The sequence below is a fragment of the Terrapene carolina genome, unplaced genomic scaffold (assembly GCF_002925995.2).
Source record: "Terrapene carolina triunguis isolate 2854851 unplaced genomic scaffold, T_m_triunguis-2.0 Scaffold430, whole genome shotgun sequence".
NCBI classification, from domain to species: domain Eukaryota; kingdom Metazoa; phylum Chordata; order Testudines; family Emydidae; genus Terrapene; species Terrapene triunguis.
In genome coordinates this window covers 1029369-1048232 of record NW_020664781.1, presented here as the reverse complement: position 1 = coordinate 1048232, position 18864 = coordinate 1029369, and the positions used below count along the sequence as shown (strand labels likewise).

The following is an 18864-nucleotide window of genomic DNA, read 5'->3' as shown; positions in this document are numbered from 1 at the left end:
GCTTCCCTAACTCCACCCTGCAGCCTCAGCTGGAAAGGATCTCATTCACTGCCTCTCCGAAGCAGTTGGGTAGTGTTGCTGTAGGCTGTTGACCAGCCGCCCACATTCCACCCCAGAGGTGGCTGCATTCTGGTGGTGGGGGAAGAGATGCTTGGGTATAGTTGGTAAAGCACTTGAAGAGGCTCTATACATGTAAAATGATGATCCTCCCCCAAGGGGCGTTCAGTTGGCTCGCAAAGAGTTGAGTTAAAACATGCAGCTTTGGTCACCGTCAGCATGGTCGCGGCGGGGAGGGGGTAAGCCAGATGGGGGCATTAATACACCTGTTCCTCCTTCCCCGTGCAGAGCGGCCCTTGCACTACTCTGAGAAAGTCCTGCCTATCTTGCACGGCCTGGGGACGGACAGCTACCTGGTGGTGAAGAAGCAGCTGTCCATGGAGAACATGCTTATCTATCTAGGTAGGTGGTTGCAGGGGTTTGTTGGAGACGTACCTCAGTGTAGACGGGATCCAGGCCGCTCAGGGTTCTCGCACTTCCTAGTCTTCATTGTCCAAAAGAGAGAGCGAGCTGGCTGGTCCGATCCGCGCAGCACAGAGACACGTGCCCTGTAGAATCCTGCACCCAGATGATCCTGGGTCAGTCTAGGGTTCTGCGCTCTTCCTTTGTCAGTACTGGGTTGTGCTAGGGGGCACTAGGCAGCAAACCCACGTCTGGGGAGCGGGAGGGAGGGGAAAAGGAAAGACCTAGGAGCGTGCCCACGCCAGCCGGCGCCAACCAATGGCACGGAGGAGCTTTTCAACCTGACAGATGGGCTCAATCCAGACCCAATCGGAGCTGATCCTGCGAACAGAGGGCAAAGAGACATGACATCAGCGTCTTTCCCGAGCGCCTGCCCTTCTTCTCACTCACCCTGCAACTCGGACGGGAAGCCTGTTTATTATCAAGCCCTGCCCTGGTCAGTTTCTGCACAGATCAATTGCCATGTCTCTGCCCAGCTGGGGCAGTGGGGCTCTCTCCTGCAGCCCTGCCCCCTGGACCACGGGATGGCAAATGTGGCCTGACCCTGCAGCTTCCATTGGTGGTTCCTCAATGAAAGAGGAAACTCCTTTGCAGAGAGAGCCTGGGACGCAAGGGAGCAGGGTTAGAAACCCTCAAAGGGAGCCTGCAGCGCCCCACAGAGAGAGAGAGAGTTGTTAGGGGGTTTATTCCTTCACCCCCTCACGTTCCTGGTCCTTCTCGCAGGAACAGAGAGCAGCAATACCCGAAGTCCGAAGGTGCAAACAATTTGATGTTTATTGGGGTGAACTTCCAGCAAGCATGATTCCAGTTTCCTTCCAGTGTCCCCCTTCCCAGCTCTGACACCACAGAGCCTTGTCTGTGTCCCTGTTCCCATTTCCCCCCCCTTAGCAAAACATGATTCCAATTCCCCCACCCCCAGTCCCTGTTCCCATTCCCCCCTTACTTCCTGATTGACTGCAGACTATATAGTAAAACTTGAGTTCTGCTTAGCTGTACCTTAACCAATCATTTTACTGAAATTTAACTAACCAATCCTGACACATTGTAACATGGTTATTTAACCAATTATATCCCACCACCTTAATTGGTTTACACCCAGCAAAATTAATTATACAGCAGACAGAAACAATCACAGAACCAGACAGAGATTATACAGACAAACAATAGGGAAGTGGAGCCTACAGTGATAGAACAATACAGAAATGAGGATTTCACATCCCAGCTATTGATAAGTGAGTTCTTGCCAGACAGGATGCCATCAAACTAAGTTTCCTTTTACATCTTCTAGGCTCTTCCCTTTCTCTGGAGGTGACAGGAATATCAGGATAGGATTGTATTCCTAACAGCCCAATAGCACCTTATTTCAATGTGACTAGTTTGGGATGTGGGGATGTGACCGTTCACTTCCCAGTTTATGGCTGCCTCTGCTGCTTAGCCGAAGGCCTTAGCTTAAGAACAGGGCTCAGACTGTCACAGTGAGAGAAGGCCCAGACACAGACAGACTGTGATTTTGATTCTTTCTTTTATACCTCTATAACTAGCTACGTGATAAGAATACACCTAAATTCTTAAAGTATAGGCCTTTGCAGACAGGCCTGAATATCTATATCCTAACACGAGTGTGTGTGTGTCTGTGTGTCCGCGCCTTTCCTTGAGGCCACCGCTCCCAGTGGAAACCCTCCTTTGCCAAGTATGGGACCAGTAGGGCAGGTTCTGGGATCTCTCGTCTCACCCCACTGCACTATGCATTGTCTGCCAGCTAGAGGCGGGATGGGAATTACCCTCCGTCGGGTGCGGCGTGGGCTGCAGCCGTGTGTTTAACCCCTCGCGGTCCGGCTCTGTGCTCTCCCCAGCCAGCAGAGTGAGCGACAGCAAGCACGGCATGATGAAGTTCCGGGAGGAGAGGAACCTGCTGGGGCTCGGGCTGAGCACGGGCTTCCACGACCGATACTTCATCCTGAACAACAGCTGTCTGAGGCTCTACAAGGAAGTGCGGGTGAGTTGCCTGGGCTGCCACAATCCCCTCCCACCTCCCGTCCCAGCACACCGTCCTTTCCCATGCCTCCTGGCCTGCAGCGCCCCCTACTGACCGAAGCCGGCCTGCGCGAGCATCCTTTTTTCTGGCTCCACATCCCCTCTGTCATCCACTCTGCCTCTCCTTACCAGTAGCTGTAAGATCTCGCTGGGGGGGGGGGGAGGGGACTGTTCCTCGGGGCGACGCTGTGGTCAGTGGCACTCGACTGCAGGCATTTCAGTTGGTTTTGTTTCCAGTGTACGCAGGCGAGGTATTTCCAGCAGCGATGGGGACTGTGTGCAAGGCACTGGTGAGACCTCATCTGGAATCCCACGTGCAGGTCTGGTCACCCATGGTCAAGAGAGAGGAATGTAAAAGGGAACACGTGCAGAGAAGAGCTGTGAGGATGATATGGGAGTGGAGGGCCTGTCTTAGGGGAGGAGACTGGAAGGGCTTGCCTGGTTTAGCCTAGCCAAATACAGGCTGAGTGGGGATCGGATTGCTCTGTAAGTACACCAGGGAGGGAGAAGAGCTATTGAAATGAAAGGATAATGTTGGCCCAGGAACAAATGGGGATGAACTGGGCATGAGTAAATGTAGTCTGGAAGTGAGAAGAAGGTTTCTGACCATCCGAGGAGGGAGGTTTTGGAACAGCTGCCCAGTAGGAGCAGTGGCGCCAACAACCCAGCTAGTTTTAAGATGGAGCTTGTTAAATTTCTGACCGGGATTATATGATAGAGTTGCCTGTGATAGCCGGGACAGGACTCAGTGACCCAGGAGGTCATACCAGGCCTATGTTCCTATGCAGCAAACTGCCTAGTAGGTGTGTGCACCACTTCCCTCTACTGGATGGAATCAGAACTGCTTCACTGTGTGTCATGGGTCCTCTACTGCTAGCAGCTAATGGGGAGTCTCCTTTGGCTCAAGTGCAAAGGGCCTGTGCTTTCGGATTCATTATAACACTTTGGAGGCTTATTTACTTCTCATTCTCAAGTCCCATTTATAGCAGCAGAGATGAAATGAAGAGTAAGCATCTGTTTACACTATGCAGTTTCTGTGAAGACAGCACCAAACTCTGTTATAACCATGTTGTCAAACTGTGTTAGCAGTCCAGTAAGGCCTGGGGACTGTGACATGTCACCATAGCGGGGTCACAATAATACGTCGCATTGCTATAAGGCTTTTCACATGTTGCAGTCCAAGCGCTGTGATCCCCATTTCAAAGATGGGAAAACCGAGGCACAGAGTGATGGTGTGACTTGTCCAAAGCCACACGGTGGGTCCCTGGAAGAATCAGGATTAGAACCCCGGTGTCCTGACAACCAGCTCTAGGCTCACTCCACTCGCTGCTTACAACACAGTTTGGTCCTGCCCTTTTAGTCTCTGGGCCTTCCTGCCCAAATATCACACCCTTTGTGGCCAAGTGCCCAAATCCCCGAACCCCACTGCATGGATCCTTGCAGCTTGTGTGCCCTGCTCCATGGGAAGCGAGACGCAGATCCCCATTGGCTTTACAAGCCTCCTGTTTTGTGGCAGTGGTGGGGCAGAATAGGGGGTTACCCAGAGGGTGGCACTTCACCCCCCAAAACACACACACCTCTCCCCAGTCTGTGGCTGATCCTCTGTGTCTGGTTTAACCCCGATCCTTTATTAAACAGAGCTTGAAGCAGCGGATGCCTGCCGTGGAAAACGTGAGTAGAGAAGTGTGCTGTGTGACAGCTGAGTGGGATGATCTGTGGGCTTTGATTTGCTCTCTTGCCTTACAAGGTTGCCCTGGGTCAAACCCAAATCCGGTCACTAAACACATTCAAGGGTGTGTTTGCGTGAGACACATGAGCACGTGGTTTTCCTTATCCGAAAAAAATGGATTCACACCATCACAAAGGGAAATCATGGGAAAAAATACGGCAGTGTTGTGTAACAATGATACAAAACAGTAGATCCCCTGCTAGTGCCTTGGGCTGTTCCCGTAGAATACCACCGTGGTTTTTTAGGGTGTGATCCGGGCCCCACTGAGTTCAGTGGTCTCTTGTAAGCGATGGAAATGTCTTGCCTGCAGTGTGTGGACACTCCCCCCCCACGCACACCCCTCCACCCTCAGAGCTGTGTTCCCGAAGACACCTGACATGCACTGTAACTAGCGGCTGTAATGAGAGAGTTCAGGTGGGTGTTGCCATGGCGAGGGAAGTTACACCAGCAACCTTAGGGAACGGGCAAAGACAATGGGCTCCATGAAAATCCCCGAAGCAACAGAGCCTGTGAAAGCGGGGTGACTTATTGCCAAAATGAAATCATGCCTAATCTTCCAAGGGTCAGAGCCAAAGTCAGGGCTCTGATGCTGGTCCAGGCATCTATCCTAGGGCAGGATTCGGCCTGACCCTGTTACCAGTGGCCCTTTCCCAAGTTTGCTGAATGTCCCCTGTATCTCTGTTACCACAGTATCTGAGCACCTCACAACACCCCTGGGAGGCAGGGCAGGGCTGTTACCCCTCTTGTGCAGGGGGGAAACTGAGGCACAGAGGCTAAATGACTATGCCCAACGTCACATAGGAAGTTTGTGTATTCAACTTGTCTCCCAAGTCCCAGGTCAGGGCCCTAACACTGCACCATTGAAAGAGGAGGTTTTGACCAGATTGTCACCACCCGGTGATCGAGGGGGCACTACAGCCAGCAAAGCTGCTGCCATTGTGGGCATGATTTTGGACCCCTTGTATGGGCAGGGGTGGCGGAAATATTAAAGTGCCTGTTCCCCTCAATAATTCTTGAGCTTGCCGGGACTGCAAACACTTGTGTAATCCACCCCCAGCGCTCATTTGGCCATCAGGGAAAAGGCATTGTTCCCAAGGTTAACGAGGGAGGTCTGATCGTCCCTCTGAGGAGTGCATCTGGCTGCAGTGCCGTTCTGTGGTAGCAGACATTCCCAGACAGGAGGGTGTGAAAGGATGATGACCAGGAGTTAGACAGTTTTTCACCGCTTGCCTGTCCCGGGGTGGGGGGGACTGAGGGGCAGTGGATAACTGTAGAACCATAGAAATTATGGGTGAAACAAGTCTACTATTAGGTCATTCTGTGCATTTCCTGTCTAGCGCAGGAATGTTCCCCACAATGTGCTCTTCGGGGCTTTGTCCAGTCCCGTGTCAATGTCCTGTGCGATGGGGCTCCCTTGCGGAAGCTATTCTGCCATCGAGCAGACCTCGCCAATGAGCGGGGGGGTTCTGGCATTCAGAGAACGGTTCTGTCCCATCACTCCTAGTTACACACACACACATCAGCCCGAGCAATTCCTCTCCCTTGATCGGACGCTCGCAGGCACTGCTGGGTGATGGGTCAATGCTGATCTTTCCCGCGTGTAATCACACCACGACCCAGGGGCGCTTTTGTAAGTGGCTCAGTGTGAGACCGATGGTTTTGTAATTACAATTCGCCTTTGCTGTGTGTGCTGCCTGCCTGAGACTTGACTGTGTAAACTGCTCCCTTTGGGGCTTGTACATATGAATATAATCGGCCGTATTCATATGGGGCCTAAGCAGAACCAGCCTGGAGACTGAATTGTGCCCCAGCGTATCTCAGAACCAGCCCTAGTAAATAGGAACCATGGGCCCAAGCTGCCAAGTGCTGGACGGTTCGAGAGCCCAGAGATCAGGTCCGGGAGTTTGGTTTGACAAAATTCAGATCCAACCCCAACCTTCCCCAGAGTGGAACAAAACAGACATCAGGTATATGTGCATGCCACACAAGTAGCATTTGTTGTATCGCTGCACTCCTGTGACTCACGGCATGAGCTGACACATAGGTAACACGTCTGTAACATACCATTCCACACCTAGAACGCAGTCCCGCCTTCTGCATAGGCCGATCTGCAATTTCGGTTTGAGCCATTCCAGGCCAGCGTGTCTAGGTCTTGATCCAGGCTTGGTGGTGGGTGTTTGGGGACTGAACAAGGGCCAGATGTACGGGAGGACTGGCCTGGAGGTGAAGGCAGTAACTCCATTCGCACGGAGTGAGGAGCAGGCGAGTGGGGCCGGCTGGCAGAGGGAGACTGAGTCCGTGGGGTGTGGCTGGGGCCCTTCTCCAGCAGCCAGGGTCATGTCTCTCTGTTCCACCCCACCTCTCACCCCTGCTCCTTCCTCTCAGAGGGGCCCTGACACCGCCTGGGAAAACCCGCATTGTGCTGCTCTCGCCTGCGTCCTCCACCCCTCTCTCCTTCAGCCTGCGTCCTTAGAGATGTTTACATGGAAACGGGAGCATTGTGGATTACGGCTCCATCTGCTGCCACTGCCTGGGCCGCGCTGAGGCCCTCGCCTGCTGTTGGACCTCACGGTCTGTAGGCATTGTGGTGATGTCACAGACAGGTTGGGGGCAGGCAGCAGGCGCAGCTGGGCCCGTTCTGTTTGTATGAACATAGCCCCAGCATTAAACACAAGTCTGTGTATGTGCTCGGGAGATCCCAGCCCCAAGCCCAGCTTCAGGCCCTGGCTTCTGGGTCCCAGGCGGAGCAGGAGTGCACATACAGTGGCTTGCGGGGCAGTGTGAACAAGCCCCCAATGCGGGTCAGCCCACCCCCAACCAGCAGTAGGGGTTGCATACACACATCTGAGGACAGGATTTGGTTCAACAAAGTCTGTGAGTGGCAGAGCTCCAACCCTACTCTCTGCACAAGACACACACCCCATGCTCCCATTCCTTCCTGGCATTCACCTTTACACTTCAGAACACAACATAAGGAGCTGCCTCCTGTTCTTTTCTGAGCAAGACCTTGTGTGTCACCCCCACCTCCTCCTCTTTACTCAACGCTTTGATACCCTGAGGCTGGAGCTAATAGGACCCACCTGGTCTGGTTGCTGGGTGAGTCAGGAGAACAGTACTGCACCATCTGCTTGCCCTTGGTGCTCTATTGCAGGCTGGTCTCTAAGAAGGCCTTATATTCATGTCTGTCTGTCCCAGAAGGGTATTTCTGTTGTTGGAGGAAGAAAACCCTTCCTCTTTTTGTGTGTTGCTTTGGCATCATTCAGAGTTCTGCTTACTGGAGCTGAATTCACCAGAATGGACAGTCCCCTGCAATCATAACTGGAAGGCTGATCCAGATTGTATGCGTCCGCACCGTGGCAGAGGGTTCACTGTCGATGTTGGGATGTTTCTCTCTCTGACTCCCTCTTCTCCTTCTGTCTCCCCAGAGCCACAGACCGGAGAAAGAGTGGCCAGTCAAGAATCTGAAAGTCTACCTGGGAATTAAGAAGAAACTTCGCCCTCCATCCTGGTGAGCAATGGGTTGGAGTCTGAACAGCGGCACTTCTCGTGGGTCCTGGGCTCAGTCAGCCCTGCCAACAGGAAGCCATGAGGCCACCATAGCAATGCAATAAGCAAGGTCTAGTAGATAGAGCAGAGGGATGGGGAGCTGGGAGCTCCGGGTTCAACTCCTGGATCTGCCAGCGAATAGCTGGGTGACCTCGGGTGAGTCACTGCTCCACTATGTGCCTCAGTTTCCCCATTTGTGAAGTAGGGATCCAGCTGACTGAGATTGCGAGGCTTCATTCATTAATGTTCTGAGCACTGCGCTTGGTGCAGCATTGCCCCGTGGGTTCAGTACTGCCTCGGAGGAAAGGGCCACTTACTGTAGCATCAGCACTGTCAGACTCCCTTCCAAGTACTGATCTGGCTGGGCCCTGCTTAGCTTGGGAGGTGTGACAACAGCACCGCTAGAGGTGGTCAGGCTGCAGCTGCAGCTTGAGATGCGTCTTGGGAGGTCGGCAGGTGCAGACGTTCTTCCAGTTCGTTATTCCATAGGGCGGCAAGGGAAAACGCAGGAGCTATGAAATAGACCACACGGGCTGTCTGCCAGGGCTGGGGAACGCAAAGCACCAGGGAGGAATGCCCAGAGCACAGCGTGACAATGTGACACTGTTATTCCAGAGGGATTTATTCAGTACATCACACTGGGGTTAAACGGCACAGGTCAGGCAGGCCTGCTGTGGGGGGCTCAGCCCCATGGCTGGGTCTGAACTGGGAGCAATTCGGTCGGGTAAGAGAGGGCAGGGAGTGGGCTGGAGACTTGTGGTTCACCTCCAGCTAGCCCCATTGTTCAGATTCTGGCAGGGCTAGGCTCTTGCCTTGGGGGAGGGGGGGTGTTGGGGTTGGCCCTGGTGCCAGCCCTTACTAAAAATGGGCCTGATCTTGAGAGATGCTGAGAGCCCAGTAACGTTGGGGCCTAAAGATCCTGGTTTTCACGCTGGCACAAAGGCCAGATGGTGCCTCGTGGAGTGCTGTGGAGCTGGCACCTTTGCCAGAGCTCCACTCCTGCCTGGCAGGTTGTGATGTTGATTTGCACATCACCGTCTCACGGGCTGGTTGAGACAGCTGTGCTTGGGGACAACTTGTGGGTTGGACACTGGTGTAAAACTGGGAAGAATCAGGGCTAATGTCTTTTGCTTTACTGGCCTACCCTGCTGTGTGACGTTGCATTGTGCTGTTAAACCTCCCCCACCCCAGATGTGGTTGCATTTAATTGACAGGCAAACTTGGTGATCCATTGGGATCAAATGCACCACAAAACGATGAGAGAGGCTGATTTTATGGCACGTGGCAGCCTTCCACCCTTTGCGGAGAGTCTCTCATTGCCGGAGGATGCCAGCAATAGACTGAAGTGCCACCTGGCCTCTCCAAAAGCAAAGAGCATGGAGGAAAGTGCATGGCGGTGGTGTCAAATCACAACAGTTTGCCACGGTAACGCAGAGAGGCTTGTGGTTGCTGGGATACCAGGTTTGCTCTATTGGGAAAGTTATTAACCTAAAGCTCGTGGAGTTGATTGGGAGAGGAAACCTTGGAATTCAGCGTTCTGTTCTCTTCTCTCCCTGGCAGCTGGGGATTCACGGTGTTCTATGAAAACGAGAAGCATGAAAAGCAACAGTGGTAAGGAGCCGTGGCGGGCCGGGGGGGCTTTGCTGGAGGAGAGCTGTTCATTAAGCGTAGCCAGGCCCAGACCCTGATCTGCTGGAGTTCAGGCAGACAGGGATGGAGGCGGAGCTCATTTCAGAAACAGAACCATGCTCACGTACCAAAGGGGTTCAGGGACTTCCCCGCCGCACGAGACTTGGGGAGGAGGAGTCGTTTCTGCACAGAAATGTCCCTGGCCAGGATCAGTCTGCATGGCCTGGTACAGTTATTATTGAAACAAATTCATCACCAGCCCAGATCTCGCCGTGCCAGGCTGTAGCTACTTAAAACCCCCATCTGTGGGCCCTTGTCACTTGAGCTAAATGAGACTCTATTGACAGGGGGCTCTGACATACAGTCCAGTAATTCTGAGTCCATCCAGGAGAGAGGAGTGGGCTCTCTGTCACCCCCTCCCCCAGCCTGTTCAGCAAAATTTTATTTAAAGGAGACACTATCCATTTCTTCAACCATCTGTCCCTCTAGATCAGTGATTCTCCAACTTTTGCACTGGTGACCCCTTTCACGCAGCAAGCCTCTGAGTGCGACCCTCCCTTAATAAATTAAAAACGCTTTTTATGTATTTAACACCATTATAAATGCTGGAGGCAAAGCGGGGTTTGGCGTGGAGGCTGACAGCTCATGACCCCCCCCCCCCCATGTAATAACCTCACGACCCCCCAAGGGGTCCCGACGCCCAGTTTGAGAACCCTGCTCTAGATTCGCTCTCTCTGGCTCTGCCATCTAGCTGCCGTTGCTGTCTAATTATCTAGAGCTTGGAAGCAACTTTCATCATCCGACACTCCAGATGTTCTCTGGTCACTAATGATGATGTCAGGAATAGATCACTCGACACACAGCTGTATTTCTTAATCTGACAGCCAGGACCCCATCCTGAGAGATGCTGAGAGCCCAGTAACGTTGGGACCTGATCCCAAATGCCTAAAGATCCTGGTTTTCAAGCTGGCACAAAGGCCGGATCAGATTTGTGACTCAACCCAATCTGATCCATCAGGTTCAAACAAATCAGATTCATGAGCCAGAATCAACCTCCCTGCTGCAAATAAACCCAGGCTTGAAAGGAAACCTGAGTGCAGCCTCTCGGGGGAACATCCCCCTGATACATAAGCAGGGAGCACTGCAGGGTCACGGCTCTCTCTAGAGATGGCCCTGCCTCCGGCTACACCAGCAGATCCAACCCCACTGGTCACAAGCGCCAGGGCTGGACCCAGGGCAGCCGGCAGCCCCTGTGCTGTTGGTGCCCTGCGCTGGGCGGGAGCCATCCGGCTGCTGCCTGGAATAGCAGCCACTGAGGCAGCTCTGATTGTGAGCAAGCGAGCCGGCCTGTCGGGCCGGGCGTGTTTCACATCTGCTGTGGGATTTCTGCCACAGGTGGCTTGCAAGTAACTGCATTCCCTATGCTGGACGCAGGCAGGCCGGGTGGGGGGCAGGGGAGGGGCTCGTCTCGCTGCTCACGTCCCCTCCGGCCAGACGCACCCACCCTGACCTCCCCTTTGATCTCCTCCCCAGGTACCTGTGCTGCGATACGCAGATGGAGTTGCGGGAGTGGTTCGCATCCTTCCTCTATGTACAGGTACCACCTGAGCAGCGGGCGGCTCCTCAGCACGCCTTGCCATCCTTCAGGGTGGGAGGGGCCCTTCCGCATGGCTCGGATACACCCCCTGCCACGTGGGGGGCCTGGCGTGGGGGTCTGCCGGCCTCACAGGACAGTCACATTTCACAGCCCACGCAGCCAGGTCACCATCTCCCCCAGCCAGCCCAAGAAGGATGGTCTAGTGGCCAGAAGACTAGCTTGAGGTGTGGGAGAGCAGGGTTCGATTCCTACCCCACCTGGGTGACCCTGGACAACTCACAGCCTTTCCAGGCCTCAGTTGCCCCATCTGTACAATGGGGACATGGGGGTGGGAGAGAATAAACATAGGAGAGGGGCAGCATCGGTCATTGACTGGCTGGTTCAAAGATCCCCTTGAACAGGCTGTAAAGCCTTTGGCCACTAGATTCCCCACTCAGTAGTGAAGTCTCTGATCTCTGTTCAGAGCCGTATGTGAAATGCTTCGGTGGCTCTTAGTCCAGCTCCTTACGGACAAGAGCTGGCGCAGCATTGCAGTGGGCTCTGGTTGCTCTCCAGGATGAGCAGAGGCCAAAGACTGAGTGGAACTTGGGGTCAGAGTTGAGGCACGTTGGCCGGACAGTATGGAGGGCCTCCGGCGCCGCTCTGCGTCTGAACTCGAGAGCACTCAGCAAGGCCCCGTTCACTGGCACACTGAGATCCCAGGCTTGTGCCGCGTCCCTGCCCCCATCTGCTCACTCGCCACGTGTCTGCTCTCCCTCCCCAGAACGGTGGGAACGTGTGGCCCTCCGAATCCTCCAAGGTGCGGGCGTCGCGGACCCAGCAGGACTCCAGGTTGGGTAACATCTCGCTCATCCCTCTGCGGGGCAATGAGAATGAGATGAGGAACAGTGTGGCTGCTTTTGCTGCTGATCCGCTAACTGTGAGTGACAACCAATCGGCGCTGGGTTTCACGGTGCAGGGAGCCGCATCCTGCTGGCTCGTAGCATCACGCCTGCCGGGCGGGTGGGACGGGGACAGGATTCCCACGCGTGAGAGCAGAAGGCGAGAGCTGGGTGGGGTTGGCGAACACCGAGCATCTTCTGCTGTTAGTCTGGCTCCCGATCCTTTTCCGGGCTGGGTCCTAGTCATTGACTCAGAGCAAACAAAGCCAGGAGGGCAGTGCTGGGTAACTGTCCCCAGCAGGCCTCGGGAGCCATTATCCAAAGGTCGGCAGGGAGGTACCTGCAGGCGTGATGCAGCGACAGGGGATGCAGCTCGGCAGATGATTTCTCCTGGTAATTGGGGTCGCTGCTTTGAAATTCCTTCTCCGTTACAAATCAGCTCTCCGTCCCTCTCCTTTCCCTGTCCACACGCACGGGGGACTGCCGGAGAGGCTACTGCAGACGTGATTTGTCTACTGTCTCTTCCACAAACGTGGAAACCTCTCGGATTGGCTTGAGCAACAAGGCCCGACCCAGCAGTCGGCGACTCAGATAAGGACTAGCTGGGCGTGGGCGGTTAGCAAAGAGCTGGTCTTTATCTGATTGCCAACGGACTGCTCCAGGAGGTCCTTATTGCTGTTATAAACCTGACCAGAAGCTTTTCTCCTGGCCCCAGAAAGCAGGACAGCTGGGTCTAAGGAATGCAGCTGGTGGCCAGAGGGAAGCAGCGGTCATCCCGGCCAGCTCCTCCTCCATGGCTTGGGGACTGGGCGATTGGCCGTCTGATGCTTTCCAGCTACCAGCCCAGGTTGGTAGGGACTGAACCTCGTTACTGCTCAGTGGCTTGGTGAGTCTCACGCCAGTTCCTAATGGACCAGTGACTGCGTGGCGAAAAACCACCACTCCAATGGGTGAGGGCCATGACATGAGCCGGTGGGTCTCAGCCCAACGCTAGCAGACAGGCGTTCCTACGCAAACACCGTCTTCACAAGGGGCCACTAGCAGGCCTCTCTGCAGAGAAGCCAGGGACTGAACGGGCCTCTCTAGAGGGGGCAGGTCAGGGCAGGGTCGTGGCACATTGGCCAGGCGCCCGGGGGGGGAGCTTGCCCCACCGCTGCCAGGGCTGTATCTCCGCTATGGGTCAGGAAGGGACCAACACTTCACAGCACTGAATTCACGATGTCCGTGTTTAAATGTCTGTTGGTACAAGCGCCCTTTGCCGGGGAGATCCAGCACCCTGGGCCCTGCCTTCCCTCAGGTTTATAATGACAGCTGCGGTGGGACAGGATCTGCAGCGCAGCTCTGTGCAATGGGATGCATCTGGCTTTTTGCTTGGCAGAGGGGGCGGGGAGAGATGCTCTCCAGCTCCCCACCCGGGGCCACGATCGGACGCTGCTTCGTGTTTGCTTCCCCTCTTCTGCTCTTGCTCGGTTCAAGAGTGTGGGGCTAACCCTACAGCTGGCGGCTGTTTCCCGTCTCTGTTCTTCAGGATGTGGCCACAGGCCGAACTGCGTACAGCGGGTGCAGCACGCAGGGAAAGGGCAGAGGGTGCGGGGGCAGCATTCAGTGCGAGTCCTGGCCAGGCCGCCACCAGCCTCAAGGGTGGGAAGCATAAGGGCCCTGTGGGACTTAGGCAGCCCAGATTCCCCCCCCCCCCCCCCCCGTCAGCATGCAGCATCGCAGGGAAGCCCCTGGGATCTGCAGCTTCTCAGGAGATTCCCCAAATTAACAATCCTCTGCCCTTGTGCACATCAGTGAATTCCCTCACCAAACCCAGGGGAGGTGGGCCGGCATCATTAACCCTATTTGACAGATGGGGAAACCGAGGCACGGAGTGTTTAGGTGACTTTCCCGGGGTGGGGGGCAAGCAAATCCGTGGCAGGAATAAAAGGCATGACTCGGACTCCCATGCTCTAACCACTAAGATAAACTGCCTACGGGTGCAGTATGATTCCTAAAAGGATGGGGCTCCTTGTATAACCCCCCAGCATGCTCAAGAAATCTCTCTGCAGAGTAGCAAGGCTTTGAGGTGCTGAGTACGTTGAACCAGGATCCAGTTGCCTAGAGCTGTTGTCCACTTCCCAAGGATGTTCGGACTCCTCGCGGCAGAGCTGTCAAGGGGCCCGTTGTGCGTTCACTGAGCGCCTGGTGCGTTAAGCAAGGAAGGGCTTGGGCTGGCAGACGGAGAAAGGATTCCGTCTCCTTGCTCTGAACGCCGGGAACGAAAGGACTCGTGAAAGGGGGGCTTGATGGGGCGGCGGGTGGGTCCCGAGGGAAAGTGCTGAGTCTTTGAAGAGTAACTGGTGAGGTGCCGGCAATGTTCTCTCCCCTCCTGTTTCTGGGATGGTTCGGAGATCAACCACAGAGCGCCGGGGCGCCGTATCCGACCACATCCCCCTGGCTGCAAGCCGGGGCTCAGGAGCGCATGGGTAGACAAGTGTGCGTGCTGGCACAGGCAGAGCTGGGCCGCGGCCCCGCCTCCTTCCTGCCCCTCTCGATGTGATTTTGCTTCCCAGCGGGAGCAAGGAGCAGCTGCTCGGGCTGGACAGTGTGTGGATGAGGCATGTTGCATTCCCACCGCTGGGCAAGGGCTGATCCTAACCTGGCCCCTGGACGCTATGGACAGTCTCTCGGTGCACGATGCACTTTCACCGCAAGCCCCTGCCTCCCCATCCGAAGCTGCTCGGACGGATTAGAATCTGTCGTTGGGGTGAGACTGTTCGTCCCCCAGCTGATCTGAGGGGTCAGGATTAGAGGCAGCATCTCATAGAATGATAGAATATCAGGGTTGGAAGGGACCTCAGGAGGTTCTAGTCCAACCCCCTCCTCAAAGCAGGATCAATTCCCAACTAAATCATCCCAGCCAGGGCTTTGTCAAGCCGGGCCTTAAAAACTTCTAAGGAAGGAGACTCCATCACCTCCCTAGGTAACCCATTCCAGTGCTTCACCACCCTCCTAGTGAAATAGTGTTTCCTAATATCCAACCTAGACCTCACCCACTGCAACTTGAGACCATTGCTCCTTGTTCTGTCATCTGCCACCACTGAGAACAGCCGAGCTCCATCCTCTCTGGAACCCCCCCTCAGGTAGTTGAAAGCAGCTATCAAATCCCCCCTCACTCTTCTCTTCTGGAGACTAAACAATCCCAGTTCCCTCAGCCTCTCCTCATAAGTCATGTGCTCCAGACCCCTAATCATTTTTGTTGCCTTCCGCTGGACTCTTTCCAATATTTCCACATCCTTCTTGTAGTGTGGGGCCCAAAACTGGACACAGTACTCCAGATGAGGCCTCACCAATGTCAAATAGAGGGGAATGATCACGTCCCTCGATCTGCTGGCAATGCCCCTACTTATACAGCCCAAAATGCCATTAGCCTTCTTGGCAACAAGAGCACACTGTTGACTCATATCCAGCTTCTCGTCCACTGTGACCCCTAGGTCCTTTTCTGCAGAACTGCTGCCTAGCCATTCGGTCCCTAGTCTGTAGCAGTGCATGGGATTCTTCCGTCCTAAGTGCAGGACTCTGCACTTGTCCTTGTTGAACCTCATCAGGTTTCTTTTGGCCCAATCCTCTAATTTGTCTAATCTTCCCCCTTCCCCTGGTGCTTTTGTGCCAGCCCCCCCGGCAGCAGGTCTGGTTCAGCAGCAATGGGACAGCTCAGCTTGGCTGATGTTTGTACCACGGCTCCAAGCGCTTGCCAGGCTATTCAACCGAGTGCCTCTTTGTTCCTCTGACGCAAAGGTCGCCACGTTTTCTGGCAGCTGCCGCTGCTGGGGTTGTTACTTGTGCAGCTGGGTGGATAATACTGGATTTTCCCATGGATGTGTTTGTGGCTCATCTTGTGGTCACTTCCCTTGGGCGTGCGGGTGAGGCAGGATGGTCATGCGGTTAAGGTGCTGGACAAAGATCTGGGTTCAAGTCCCAGCTCTGCCAAGACTGACCTTGGTCAAGTCACTCCGTGCTCTCGCTCCGCATCTGGCTAAACAGGGATAACAGCTACCATGTAGGGGGGTTGTGTGGTGCTCGGACACTCTGGCCGTCTGGGCTGAAACGTTTGATGGGCGCACAATGCTTGCAGGAAGGGATTTTTAAAGTCACACTTACAAGTCTTTGTGCAGGATGCACGTAGTTTCTCCTCCAATCAATATCACGTGATTATTTTTTTTGGACTAATCCCAAAGCTGCACAGTTCGAGTTTCCAGTATCCCCGCTCGGACTGTGGAATAAAGAAAAGGCGGTTTGAGTGTGAGGCTGTCGCAACGCGTGAGCAGGAAACTGCTAACAATAATTCCCTGAGACTCAGGCCTGGGTTGTAGCGATTCGCTGTTTTGCTCAAGGCAAATAGTGTGTGTCTTTTCCGAGCCAGGGCCTTGGGGCCATGAAGTGTTATCATCGGCTTCCCATGTACCCTGTTTTCTGCAGGAGGCTGGGGCGTCTCCCCAAGCACTTGGGGTTTGCAGCACAGAGCGTGTTACTCCTGGGGAGGGGGGATGCTGGAGAAATTGACATGTCCCCAGACAGACAGGACTACGATCCAGTGGCTCTGGTTCTAAGGGAGCACCCTGGTGAGGTTAATGCCTGCACCATCCCCCGGGGGGGGGGGGTGTGTGAACAGCGCAAGGCGCTTTGTCCAGAATGCGGGTTGTGTGGGGGCGGGAGCAGCCTGGCTAAGGGACAGGTTACCAGCTCCTGCCACTGTGTTTCTATGAGCACATGAGGTGCCGGGTGCCTCTAAGAGGGACAGAGGTGCCCGCAGGGCTGCCCCTGAGGTTCGTGGGTTTGCAGGATTCAGCCAGATCTGGAAATGTCACTGCGCAAGGCCTGGTGCGACGCCATCATCCGTGGTCACGCTGGCTGATGCGGTGGTGCTCAGTAGGCCGTGGTGGTGGAGAGGGTTGAAACCGGCCTGCTGGTCTCAGCAGCTGAGTTCGCCCGGTTCCACCGCTGAGCTCCCGTCTCAGGCGAGTCGTTTAACCTCGGCTCCTGCCCCTGCAGAGTGGGGTGGCACCTGTCCCGCACTCACTGGTGTCTGGGAAGCGCTCTGGCATCCTGGAGTGAAAGATGCTCCAAGAGACCCAGATAGTAGCCACTCTTGGCTCCATAGGGTAGTTCCAAAGTGAAGGTCGTCCCTTTGCCCTCTCCCAGGCAGGCAGCTAATTGATAACAGGTTCCCCTGAGTAGCTACACAGCGGGAGGGGAAACTGAGCCGGAGTTAACCCTTTGTTCCCCAGGGAGCAGCCCTGTCACCTTCATCTAATTACCCACAATTGTTCCGAGCCGAGGCTCTTCCAGCTACTTAGCGCCACCAACGGTCCATGTCGGAGAAGGAAAACTAACCCCTTCCTCCTTATTTTCTCTCCCCAGCTTCTTCGAAACGTATGAGCCGGAGGCCTAACGCATCAGGTAATTTCAAGCATTCCTGCTCGTTTGCGGAGCTCTGTGTCACGGGGTGTGCCGGGGAGATCTTCCCCCAGCTCCCAGGACCCAATGGCAGCTCGATGGCCGGACTTAGCCCAGAGCCACCTTCGTCTTCCGAGCCGAGCTACAGCTCACAGCGACTGCCTGGGCAGATCCCACCCCCTGGCCCGCTCCATCTCCCCCCAAGCGGCCGCTGCTCGGATCAGGAGGTCGCATGACAAGCTGGGATCTGTGTAATAGAGATCGTGGAGTCTCCAGTTTCCGTCTCGATCCCGGCTGCCCCTGGCCTGGCTCTCCGTGGGGTTCAACCCAGGAGGTCTGGATCTAAAAGGCATGTCCCAGTATTGCCTGACCTGTGAGCCGACCGTCAGGGTCAGAGAGCTGCATTGTGCTAGCCTGGGTAACGCCAGCAAGCCGGCTCCTGCACCGTGCACAGGTGTGGAGACGACATCTCCTGCCAGGCTGGCAGTGACAGCCGCTGGTCCTCAGCACGTCTGAAAACCTAGCCGAGTCTATTTGGGGACTTGGGGAGGGTCTCGGGGCCTAACTATGGGCACCCACATTGTAGCCTGCGTGGCTTGCTCAAAATCACTAACCTAGACTCCCAGTCCCCTCCTGAACCCCCACAACGGTGCCAGCCTCCCCTTAACGACGTAGCGGGCCCATCTCCAACGGAGGGGCCGCAGGGCACTGCCCCGGGCCATGCAGGGTGGAGGAAGCAGCCCAGAGAGCGCGAGATGTGAGTGGGGAGGGTTCGCAGGAGCCAGCGGGGCAGGGAAAGCTCCCGGAGGAGCCGTTCGGCTGGCCAGCGAGCTCTCTGCCCGGGAGTCAGCCTGGCGTCTCTCTCTTTGTCCCCAGGTCCGTTTGCGAGAGGGGGGAGGCAGCCTGAGAGCCCAGGAGCGCACAAGTCACGTCACGTTGCCCCTGCTCGCCCAGCGGGGTCTGCGCCGAGACCGGGGGGGCTCTCTGAATGCGTGCCAGCCCCTTGAGCCAATCCTCTTTCTACGGCAAAGCCGACAGCAGCCGCAAAACAATAAGCAACCGTGTTTGACTTAAGGAAAATGAATCCATTGGCAAAGAGCGTGGGACCCCGGAGCTGCTTCTAAAGGGTTAATTATTCAAGCCGACACCGTCTCATCGGTCATCTCGCCGGCTGTCCGTGCCGTGAGCAGCCAAACCCCAGAGACGGGGCAGAGGAAGCTGTGCTGGGATGGGATGGACTGTTCTGGACCCATCGCTTCACCTGGGAGTGTCTTTCTCCCCCATCACCAGCTGCTTCTTGCTTCTTCTTGGGGCCTGAATTAAAACTGGAAGGGCGCAGGCTGGGATGGCCCCTCTCTGGTGCCAGCTGCTGCTCCGGGAGGGGTTAGGGGCTGGGGGCACTCTTGCTTTCTTTAAAATCTCTCTCTCTATTTGAAACCGCAAGCCACGGAAAGGCGGCAAGGGCCGTCCAGGCAGAGACTTTCTCGCGA

At 55.4% G+C, this 18864-nt stretch overlaps 1 protein-coding gene across 3 annotated transcripts in view; it reads left to right on the top strand.

The window, feature by feature from the left end:
• The window catches only part of ARAP1 (ArfGAP with RhoGAP domain, ankyrin repeat and PH domain 1), an 83114-nt gene extending 64514 nt beyond the window's left edge, over positions 1–18600 (top strand). The window contains exons 24-32 of one of the 3 annotated variants that reach the window (XM_026658357.2): positions 346–459; positions 2373–2515; positions 4192–4224; positions 7708–7790; positions 9389–9439; positions 10991–11054; positions 11818–11885; positions 17339–17377; positions 18251–18600. In XM_026658357.2, coding sequence (XP_026514142.1) covers positions 346–459; positions 2373–2515; positions 4192–4224; positions 7708–7790; positions 9389–9439; positions 10991–11054; positions 11818–11885; positions 17339–17369 — 587 coding nt within the window. In that variant the 3' untranslated portion in view covers positions 17370–17377; positions 18251–18600. Of the gene's footprint in view, positions 1–345; positions 460–2372; positions 2516–4191; positions 4225–7707; positions 7791–9388; positions 9440–10990; positions 11055–11817; positions 11974–17338; positions 17378–18250 lie in introns of all 3 variants that reach the window. The other 2 variants (XM_026658355.2, XM_026658356.2) reach the window with 2 other exon arrangements.
• Positions 18601–18864: the final 264 nt, after the last annotated feature.